Genomic DNA, 12,156 nt, shown 5'->3' on the forward strand with positions numbered 1-12,156 from the left:
CTACCACACTATCGTATTTCTTGAAGGCATGGGGAAGCCTGGCAGGGTGTACTGGACCCCAGACCGATTATCTCACTATATTTAGGCCACTGTTACTGTGAATACAGGCATCTAATACAAACTGTAATAATGAAAAGGGAAGAAATATTCAGCATAAAAGTCACAGTGCAAATCCTGGCCTTTGGTATTTGCATCCCAAAGTCCTAAAGTCTGCATTACAATGGACATTTTCCATTAGCTCCTCTCTGCAATTTTCACACTCCCTCCCCCTTCCCGCCTCAAACGGTTGCCTCCACTGTGAACTAGGGAACAAGTAATTCATACATGGAAAACCTTAGATAATTTTTGACGCATCCAGTTCTCAGAAACTTAGTTTACTTCCTCGGTTATAATAAGTGAGCTATTAACTGTTTTTCCCAGACCCCGGGACAGTGGTGGGACTTAAGCTGGTATCCTATTGAACATGAAAAAAGAAGGAGCAACTTGTGCTTTGAAAATAAAAGCATAACCTGAATCTGAGAGAAAAGCCTACCCAAAGATCAGTTTCCAAGGAAAAAAGTAAAGCCAGGGAAGCTAAATTAATTGCAATACAGACCCAGAATTTGTAGCACTGCAAGACTGGTGGAACATGTACTTAATCAGTAACATTTTGGACATGTTAGGAACAGACAATCAAGGAGAACATATCTGAAGATCGATCTGGTTACTTCCTTGGCCTTTCTCATACATCCTAACATTACCCATTCCAGTAATATTAATTTATCCTACAACTAGTGCCGGGCGTTGCAGGGGTATTTATTTATAGGGAGAAAATGTCTAAACCAAATGTAATTTCTAATGTTGGATTCTCCCCCTTACCAGAGGGAGCCCCCTTGTGGAGTACTGTTGAAGCCGTTACCATGGCAACTCCACTGTACAGTAAAGTCATTTTACAGCAGTACAGTAGAAGCCATTTGAAGTCACACCAGGCTGTATCGTAACAGAACACACACCCCGAGGGATGTGAAGGGTGTTTTATTCCCACAGTATTTCTTTCTAGAGAGTAAGTCATCTGTGTACCAAGTTTGGTTGAAACTGCTCAAGGCGTTCCAGAGTTATGCTAGAACACACACAGAAACATACAGAGCCATTTATATATCTGAGATTTTTGGCTCTAGACGGGTATAGTCATTGTGATCTAGGAAAGGAAGACTTAGCCTTGGAAAAAATGTTTATCAACTCATTGCATAATGTAGGGCAAAATCACTGTTTCTCAGTTTCAATTCCCCATCTATAAAGCTGTAATAAAAGCTACTGGTTTTAGAGATTGAAATGGGTTTCTCGGGTTTGTTAACTTAATTTCAACTTGGAGCCAATTTCTCTAGCAGTAAGTTATTCCGCTGAAAGGGACTATTCATGCCAGTCAGCCATTACATTGTCTTGGACAGAAAGGGCTACGAAAGATTAATCAGAGCAGTAAAATCTTTCTAGGTCTGCTGGTTGCCTAGGTCAGTTGGGACTTATTCCTTGACTTTGACTCTTGCCGCCACAGCAGCAAGATACAGCCCCAATTTGATATTCAGACATTAATAGTGAAAGTGAAACTATAAAGACACAGCACTATGCACATTCATGGCAAAAAAAGTCATAAAATCAGTTGTAAGTTAGACAATGTGTTTCATAGCCTTTGCTATTACTCTGTCTTGAGTAACACAAGTGAAGCCAACTTAATGTAGAGTTGTTGTTTTCTTTGATGTCTTAAGAGTCAGTGTTGACCCTGGCGACTGCATGGACTGGTCCCCAAATTTACTTGGTAGGATTTCAGAAATGGCTTCTCCTTGTCTGCTTCCTAAATCTGAGAGAGAAGTATTCCCAAATCACCCAGTTGGACTTGTACCTAAGAACTCATCATCATCTCCTGGCTTCTAGACTGGTGTTAACCACCCCACCAAACTAGTTCTAATGTAGAGCGGGTGGTCATAATTTTGAGGTAAATATTGCCTCAAGTCAGCCTAAAGTACTAAGAAGGGTCTTAATATTGTGAGCAGCTTAAAAGACAGCATCCATCATCCTGCTACAGCTTTTGGAAATGTAAAGTTTGAATTATTTTTCAAATCCCTTTAAAGCCACGTACCTTGGCAGAGTTTACTGCAGGGCTGCCAAGGTCCATAGACATTCCAATAAAACTGCTGGGGTTTATCTTCAATGGGGATATTGAATGTGTATCGAACATCAGGGTTATATAAATTACCCACTGATAAAACCTGAGAGGAAAAAAAGATAGCATCAAGGGAGGAACTGTCCTATTTCATCTACATAAACATTAAAATACAGCAACATATATTTTATTCTCCTTTAGAAAAAGACTTTTTTTTTTACCTGAAGAACTATTTCTTGATCAATGCGGTAAGTAGAATTGATTCGTTCGATGGGAGTGTCTGAGCCACTGTATTCTATGACAGCATTTCCAATTTTGATTTCTTTCTTAAACATACTGACAACATAGTCTCCATTTAATATGAAGCCCTCATTGCTTGACAACGCTATGTTCGCAAAGATAAACAAAAAAATGAATCAAAGTAATCTTCTTATATACACCAAGAAGGATATTACAGTGCATTTAGTATCAATATTGATTTATTTAATTTACTTCTAGACAACATAATGATTGTGATTCTTCCGGCAGTGTAGAAATCAATTTATTTACATAATATAAATTATATAATTTAAAAAGCATCCTAATTAGAATAAATTAGAAAATCATAACCATAGTTGTGTTTTCCAGATTTCCCTCAATACCAAAAATCATAGCCTGCAGAATTGTGCTTTTTAATGAACGAGATCACTCAGTTACTTTGGAATACTCTGCAACACTTTTCCAGGTATTCTTGAACTGTACCTATATTCAGAATAAGGATATGATATAATTCTGGAACAATATTTGTTATAGAACAAATTACATATTTTTTTCCAGAATGGAAAAAAATCATTTTACCTGAATGTGATTTCAACAATAATCAGATCAAAATATAAGGCAGGCAGTTCTCGACTTATGACTGTAATGGAACCTACCTATTAGAGGTAACTAACTATAAGTAGTGACAGTTGTAAAGTGAGTCACCTATGCGAGTGACTTGATTTTACAATCTTTTTTGTGGTGGTTGTTAAGCAAATCTTGTGGTTGCTAAGGGAATCGATGGTTCATTATGGACAGATTTTGCTGAAAACAAAGTAAATTTCATCCCCCCCCCCCGAAAAGGTAATAAAGTGTTGTCATCCAATTGTAAATGTGAACTGGTTGCCAAGCACCCGAAATGCATGAAGAGGGATGGGCAGTCATTAGAACCTTGGAATAGAATTCTAAATACGCCTGGTGAGGTTCATCCTAACTTCAAATCATCATTAAGTGATTGGTTGTAAGTCAAGGACTTCCTGTAGGACAGGGGTGTCAAACGTCATCATATGACATATTGTGATTTTTTTTCTCAATTTTTTTTGTCAAACTCTGTGTGGCCAGCTTGTGACTCATTGACCTATGGGCTGTGAGTTTGACACCCCTGCTGTAGAAGAAAGTTATGTATCATTCTTAATTTTCAATGGCTCCTGGTGTGCCTGGGTGGAATGTAAAAGCTACTCTTTTTATATGATTTCAGACAACCTGTACAAATGAAGTTCTAACTTAGTGCCAACCCAGTAATAATAGTTTTTTTTAAAAGTTAATTTTAATAAGGAATTTGTAGAGTCTTCAAATGTAACTCTACCTATGGTACTTTCCCAATTCACTTCTGTTCATTCATAGTTGTAGTTGATAAATCAGCCAAAACCAATAAAAGGATTTCAATTCTCTCTCAGATTATTTTAATCTCAACTATCCAAGTTGGAACTTCAAGCACCTTATGAACTTGATTCTAGTGAAGAAATGTATCCCATTTAGAGGCAGCTGTAGTCAACTTTGCCAACCAGCACACTTAATCCAGGATAAAACCAAGGAATCAATTAAAATCACAGGGGAAAGAAAAAAAAATATTTCGCCAGTATGAGCGGATACATTCCCAAATAGTAATCCAAATTGTAGGTATTATGTTTTCAGTGCAAAACTGGGCTACATTGTGGAAATTGAACCATGTTTCTTCAGAATTTAGACTGTACCCTCTGCAATGGAGCTATATGGAGCTATATAGTCCCTTGTTCCAAATTGTTGGCTTGACAAACTCAAGTAATGTAACTAGGCCCAGTTAAATCAAAATAGCTTTATCCTCAAACATGCCGAACTGGTCATGGTAGACAGTATTGTTATGATTCTAAGTGCCATAAAATTGGGCCTGGTTAACCAGATTCAGAATGAGTTTTTCTCAGTCTGCATTCAAGCATTTTGCTTCATGACTTAGTTGTACCATTTTCTACTATGAAAATTTGCCTCTTCAAAACCTTGGTGCGTCTTATACTATGAAAAATGTGGTGAGTCATTTATTTGTGCAGAGTGCAATTAATTCCAAACTGAACTTACAAATGGAGAATTAGAAAGTCTTGTGTTATCTTTGACTTAAAACTATATATATGAAATTATATACCAAAAGCTGAAGACTTCAAAGCTTAGATGAATAGTTTCCTTTCAGTTCAGAAAACCATGCCTTCCTTTAAAATGTATTGTTTCCTGAATAACAGCAGCCTGCTGTTATTATGTAGTTAATTTCCTAACTTAAGTTTCTCACCTGTTTCTTATCACTGCCACTCTACTGCCCTAAGGGAGTGCTCAGTGGAGACTGAACAAGACTTCAAGAGATAAGACACAACTGATAGAGAATCCAGGCACGATCACATTCTATTCTATGTTTCTGTGGTGCCAGACAATAACGGCTAGACCCAGATTTATGCTTACAATAGACCCAATTAAATTAAATTAGACTTGAAATCATTAAAAATATGAAAACACTGAGCAGGATGAGAGATGAAATTCCTCCAAAACATCTAAGTATCAATGTCAGTTTTAATAACACAGGCCATTATAGAAGGCCTCATAGTCTTAACTGCATAAAAATGTAAATACACTGTATTGAAAGCTTCTATAGACATTTCAATTGAGGCACATTTGCTCTGTTCCAGATTTTGAAAGAAAGCTGAAGTACATTTCAAACCCAAAATAGAGAACAATACAACAACATTCACTCTAAAGCAGAGGTGTCAAACTCCATTTCATTGAGGGCCACATCAATGAATCTCGGGGGGGGGGGGAACATGGCCAGGAGGCACGGCCAGCTTGATATCATTCATGTCAGGGCGCCTGTGGTACCCTGAGTGCTCTGCCAGTGAAAACGGGCTGCTGTGCTCTGTTTTTGGCTGGGATGGCCTCCTGCAACCCTCTGCCAGTGAAACTGGAGCTCTGGCAGGCCATACACGGCCCTCATGAGCTCCATTTTCAACTGGGATGGCTTCCTGCAACCCCCTGCCAGCAAAAACAGAGCTTGGGGTGGATGCATGCGGTCCTCCCGAGCTCCATTTTCACTGGCAGAGACATTGCAGGCTGGTCCTTCACTGTTTCCAGGGCAGCCCGGTGGGCCAGATCTAAGCACCCAGTGGGCCGGATTCGGCCTGCAGGCCTTCCATGTGACACCCCTGCTCTAAAGCGTTGAGTTTTTTTTAAAATGCAGGAAAAGGAAAGCATATAGACCTTGGCATCTGGACCATAGTACATACAATAGATAGAAGTGGGTTAATTCTACCCAATAAAATGCCCCATGTATATGAGATTTAGCCTTTATCCTTCACATGAAGTGATAATATCAATAAAAATGTCTAATTTTTTTCCCACCCATCTGAATAGGGAGGGTGATGCCGAGGTGGCGCAGTGGTTAAATGCAGCATTGCAGGCTACTGCTAGATCAGCAGTTCAGCGGTTCAAATCTCACCGGCTCAGGGTTGACTCAGCCTTCCATCCTTCCGAGGTGGGTAAAATGAGGACCCAGATTGTTGGGGGCAATATGCTGACTCTCTGTAAACCGCTTAGAGAGGGCTGAAAGCCCTATGAAGCGGTATATAAGTCTACTGCTATTGCTATTGATGTGGCCAGTTATGGTACTATTAACACTTGACTAAATGGCCAGGTTTGTTAAAAAAAAATGTACATATGAGCCTAAGACTAAAATGATACAGAAGGCCCAACCCAAGTAGTCTTTGACTTATAACCAATCACTTAATAACTATTCAAAGTTACATTTGGATTCTTATGACTTCTAGCCACACATACCCCATGCATCACTGCATTTTGGGTGTTTGGCAACTGGTACACATTTACCGCCATTTGCAGCATCCCATGGTCACATGACTGTGATTTATGACATTTTTTGCCAGAAAACAGTGTTTGCTTCCAGTTTATGCCCAAAAAATTGCCCCATAGTGAACAACAGGTTTGTTTAATGACCACGAAGTTTGCTTAACCACCACACTATTTGTTTTACAATTGCTGCAAAAAAGATCCTAAAATCAGGCTCAGTGACATGGTGACCTACTTTACAACCATCACAGCTTATGACTGAAATTGCAGATTCAATTTCGGTTGACTGCCTATGGGATCGTTCTGTCTTTTTTGAACCAAACAGTTATATGACAGTATGACAAGAGCATTTTTTTTTTGGAAGGGAATAACATTAATTTGCAGTTGCTGAAGTCACTTCTTACCAAGGTAATTATCATCTTCTGGTTTCCCTGAGTAACTATGCTGCCGTACGTCGATATTTGTAGCACCGGCTGGAATGCGTATCACAGTGTTATAACCTGAGAAGACAAGTCAGAAAGTCAAGCTTATTATTCACGTGCAGCCTCGGTATTTTTTTTAAATAATAATAACGACAAAAAGAAAAAACGTGCTACGATTTGGCATCACAGTAACCAAGTTGATGCTTTCATGTTATCAACAAATTAGCAAGCGGCTCAAAAGTATGAAAAAAGCGAAAGCAAAATCTTCTTTATCATAGGACTGGTTTTTTCAAAACATGTCACAGATGGTTAAGTTTGCTAGCAAACAGCTTTTCTCTTCTTACCATAGTGCACCGTATTGAATGTCCCTGCAATGGTTTTGCATGATGAATTATCGCCACCACACACACCACATTTATCCCTTCTGGCTTTGGAATTGAGCACATGATCACATCCAGCTTGCTTTAGAGAAAGAAAAGTTCAGAATGAAATTGGACAAATATGAAAATAAGAATTTACAGGGTTGCAAATGAAAACCATACTACCAGCAATGGCCTCTGACAGCACATTCATTCTTTATTTTCCCCCATATCCTGTTATGCTATAATAATCATAACCATCCTCCTTTTAGGACATGAAAAAGTAAGCATGCTTCAAGGCACGTGAAGTGCAAAACGATCTAGCATGCTGGGAGATAAGTGAGACAGGATAGGCAGGTGAGGTCCTGGAGCTACGGAGAACATTACGCAAAGTTTATTATGCCTTGTGGAAATGGGTAGCAGTTGTAACAACAACAGATGAGCCTGGGTTATTAAGCACTGGGCTTATGAAGCTTTCAACTAAACTGTGATGCAATTGTGATCCCAACAAAATGACTACAATTGCTCCAATTACCTATATTCACTTGTCCACAATAATGCCAATCTCAACTACGTAGGTCTTCTGCAACTCAAAGAGAGTGAGATTTCTAATAATAATAATTTTCCCGTTTAAAGTAGAAACTTACAAGGATGTGATCTGAGATGCTTAAAACCAGCTTCTCAAGAGCACAACCTATTCTCATTTACAATACAGTAATTCTTGCACCGCATTTTCAGAGTTCTTCAGACATTCGGGGAAGGAAATGGCTCCCATTTACAAACTTCTTACAGCGCACGGCAGGACTCTTTTATATCTGTCCCAATTAAATTATATCATTTTATGGGAAACCTGGCACCTAAACAGTTCTCGTAAATACGTGTATGTAAGCCAATCCTGTAAGTCTCTCTAGAAAGAAAAAAACAACAACATGGCTGTTTCAATTCTGACACTACAGCTAAACAGAGGAAACAACAGAAAAGCCCAGGATACTTATAAAGTACTTTTTCTTTTTAGCCTCTCCATTGCTTTTCAATCATTTTCAAACAAAAGAGGATTTACGGGCAATAGAGAATAGAGCTGATTTATACTTGAATCAGACAATTAGCCCATTTAGTTCAGTACAATCTGTATTGCATGTGGAACAAGCGGTGCACACGCAACACTCAGAGGACTCCCGTACAGATCAATATGGGCTTTCTGGTTCCCATCCGTGTTTCTTGCTGCTGCAGCTGCTGCTTTGTGAAGGACGATGACACACAAGGAATTATCCTGGCATGCTGTCTTCCTGGTTCAATGATGCTCCTAAGTTAGTGGAGGTCTGATGGAAATTTGGAAAATGATATTCTACTCACATCTCGTCTCTTCAAACTTAATTGTCCCTCAATAGCTCACTAACAGGCTCTTTGGATGATAGTCAGGAAAGCAAATGAAATGGGGAAGATGGTGTGGGGAGCAGGGCTCTCCTCAGATCCAACCTTCTCCATTTAAATTTCATGCCAAGACTGGTCCCGAGATAACAGAACAACAGGGTTGGAAGGGACCTTGGAGATCTTCTAGTCCAACCCTCTACTCAGGCACCCTCTACTATATACAATCTCTTCTTAAAGACCTGCAGGAAAAGACAGGTGTAAAAATAATCTCAGCATGCAGTGAAGGAGATTTCAGTCTCTTAACTCTGCTTCCTGGGATGGGGAAGGAGTTATTTTTGCCTCCATTGCTATTGTTGTGGCCCGCCAGCTGAGCTGACAGCAGAGTCAGACAGTGAGGAGGTTGAGGAGGAACATGGGCCAGTCCTGGAGGCTGGGGAAGGCTCGGATGAGGGCTCTGCATCAGAGGCAGAGATGGGGCCGAGGCCGTCTGACAGTGATGAATGCCTACGAAGCTAGACAGCAGTGAGGCAGAGGAACACCTGGAGCCTTTCCTAGTGTGCGCATGTGCAGAGCTGCCAGAAGAAAAGAACAACTCAGAAATCAGGGTAGACTTGGGAGTAAAGTCACAGGTGGAAGGTGATTGGCCCCTCCCATGGGAAATAAAAGAGGAGTGAAAGGGGAGTGGGCTTTTGCAGGAAACAATTTGTTCATTTCTCATTAGATTAGTTTCAGGAGTGTGAAGATCTGTCCGTGAATCTGAGACTCTATGCCCACTCTTTCCTTGCACAGTACCTCGTTTGGAAAACATTTACATGGCAGCTTTCCAAGATAGATAAGGTCTGTGTTCATAAATATTCCTTTTTAAAATAATTTTTTATTTTTGAATAAACACAAACAGACAAAACACAACAAACACCACAAAAATATCTTCCATTACAAATTGTAAAGAGTGTGTCAATTGGTTACAAAGAGCTTTCATTCATCCCTTCCACAGTCATAACCTACAATTCATAGCTATATATATATATATATATATATATATATATATATATATATATATATATATATATATATATATATATATATATATATATATATATATATATATATATATATATATATATATATATATATATATATATATATATATTTATATATATATATATATATATATATATATATATATATATATATATATTATATATATATATATATATATATATATATATATATATATATATATATATATATATATATATATTTATTTATTACTATCATCATATCTCAATCTTCATATGATTATAATTGTTTTTATGCCCCTTTATATAAAATATTCTAAAATTTAAAGCAAAACAACATGATGGCATTCCGTTATCTATTTTCAATATCATCCAGCAACATTACATCTTTATAACACTTTCTAAATAAAAATTAATGTTTAATAACAAAGTTTCTAGACCTCCTTTCGTAATCAGTTTACAATTTATATCCAATTTCCCTTTTATCATGTCAATACAAATATTACATTATCATTATCAATCATTTATTTAACAATATCTGTCATCATTTCATTTTTTTTGTCTTAGTTTAACTAAATTTGACTTACTCTTTTTTATTATTATTATAAGCTTTCATATATAACAGAGTTTCTAAACTTCCTTTCATGATCACCATTTAGAATTTATACCAAATTTCCTCTTATCAAACCAATACATATATGTACATTGTTATCATTATCAATTTATCTAATTATATTCATTATCACTTCATTTTTAATATAATGCTCTAATTTTAAATAAATTTGACTAATATTTTGTTATTAGTTTTCATATCTCAACCTGTGTCTTTCCAGTAATAGTGCAGTCTTATGTCTTTTGCCATTTGTGGAATTAGTCTTCTGGTTATTTCCTTAATCAAATTTGTGTGGACTTCTTTTCGCAACTTGTTGTTTTTTACATATCTTGTAAAATCTCGAGACCCTCCATCAGCTTCTTTAATCAGCTTATCTTTGGTTATTAGTAGTGCTTTTGTCAAAGTTTCTCTCCTTGAATCCATCAATTCTTCTCTTTTTTCTTCTTTTATACCTTGAAATCTGGGATAGAGCTCCTTTCCATCTATCTTCCCTTTCCATGTTCCACTCTTTCCATCTCCAACTACAGTTCACTGTCAGTATCCACAATTATCTTGCCTCTTTGTTCATTTTTCCCTTGGGTCTTTAGGACTCTAACCTCCACTTTTTCCATTTGCTGGATATCTTCAATTTTTTCATTGAATTTTACTGCATTATAATCTATATTTTCCAATCTCTTCTCAATTTTCTCTGTTGTTTCTAATAATTTTTGAATTTCAAACATAATCTGTTATAATGTTACGGTTTCTTTTTGGTGTTGTGCCATTCTTCCAACTAGTAAACACTGCCACTCTAGTTTCAAAACAAGGTTTCACTTCTCTCCAGCTGCCAAAGAAGCATCCAAAGAGCACCTGTATAAACAACCCATGCTCTTCTCCTTATTTCTTCTGTAAACAAGCTGAAGCCTTTGAAGTGCAAAGTCAAAATGATCAAAGAGAAAAAAGAGAAAGCAATATTTCCAGGACTCAACCTCCAACCTCCAAGTGGCAGTATAACTTCTTTTCCCTCTGATGTTACTACCCTCTTTATATTCCTTTTATATCTTCTTTATATTCCAGGCTTAAAAGAAACAAAATTCTTAAATGGAGCAAAATAAAGAGAAAAAACCCATCCAAACCAATATTATAAAAATAAAGAAAAAGGTTTAATCCATAGATAAAAAAAAGAAATAGAAGAAGAAAAACCAATACTTTCACTTTAAAAAGTAGGAAATATTTGCAAAACTTCCATCTATAAGAGAAAATGAAAAAAAAGGATAACACACTGTCCAATATAACTTAATTTCGCCACTTATTTTCTTTTCTTTGCAAGCTTAATTTAGTTTTGATTTTGGAGGGGGGGCAGTCTCTTTTATAACAATAAAATTTCCTCACCAGATGGACACACTTTCTCTTTCCGCTTTCCTCCTGTTGTAAAGCTGTCCCAACTTCAGCAGCTTTTGGCTGCACTTCTTTCGTTGGCAAGAAGAGATTCTCTTGGATCAATCAGGGACTTTGCGATGTCCCTGAGATCAGCAAGACGTACTCTTCCCTGTCACCGTCTCTTCAGGATGGTTTAGGTCCAAAAGGAACGTCCAGCGGCAAAAGTATAGACTGCGATCTCGGAGCTCCGAGATCGCACGTCGTACTCTTGTGATGTCAGATCCTGTCTCATAAATATTCCTTTGAAAACTGTTTGCAGGCCTTGTGGAATGTGAATGAGAGGGATTCAAATTCGTTTAATAAAAGGGGTTTTGTCGGGAGCAGGACTCTGCCTCATGCTTTTTGGCAAAGCCTGGGTCAAAAAAGCTATGTAAATCCCCAAGTGTAAGTATTTGGTGAACTAGAGGAAAAAGGAATAGAAAATTTGCATCAGCTTGCATTTGCAAGAGTGAGAAGATGTAGTGTGGCTACTAATTCAGTCTGGGATATATGGCTACCGGGATCGAAAAAGCCTATTTTAAGCTCAGCTGAACTAAAGAGAGGCAGATTGGTGTAGTGCAGGGGTCTCAAACTTACATCACAACTTGATGTATCACAACTTTTCCCCCTTTGCTAAAATGGGGATGGGCATGGCCAGCACTGATGCATTTGGCCCGCAGGCCGGGAGTTTGACACTCCTGATGAAGTGGTTAAGGTGCTGGCC

General features: G+C 37.7%; 1 protein-coding gene across 2 annotated transcripts in view; it reads right to left on the reverse strand.

The window, feature by feature from the left end:
* The window catches only part of ADAMTS9 (ADAM metallopeptidase with thrombospondin type 1 motif 9), a 168,944-nt gene that overhangs the window by 89,027 nt on the left and 67,761 nt on the right, over positions 1-12,156 (reverse strand). For both annotated transcript variants that reach the window (XM_087708823.1, XM_087708822.1), the window contains exons 15-18: positions 7,017-7,134; positions 6,655-6,750; positions 2,359-2,522; positions 2,114-2,243 (exon numbers count right to left, since the gene is read on the reverse strand). In XM_087708823.1, the coding sequence (XP_087564949.1) occupies positions 2,114-2,243; positions 2,359-2,522; positions 6,655-6,750; positions 7,017-7,134 (508 nt within the window). The remainder of the gene's footprint in view (positions 1-2,113; positions 2,244-2,358; positions 2,523-6,654; positions 6,751-7,016; positions 7,135-12,156) is intronic.

The sequence above is a fragment of the Thamnophis sirtalis genome, unplaced genomic scaffold (assembly GCF_051295495.1).
Source record: "Thamnophis sirtalis isolate CommonGarterSnake01/CBP01778 unplaced genomic scaffold, rThaSir2_p1.2 scaffold_3, whole genome shotgun sequence".
Classification (NCBI taxonomy): Eukaryota; Metazoa; Chordata; class Lepidosauria; order Squamata; family Natricidae; genus Thamnophis; species Thamnophis sirtalis.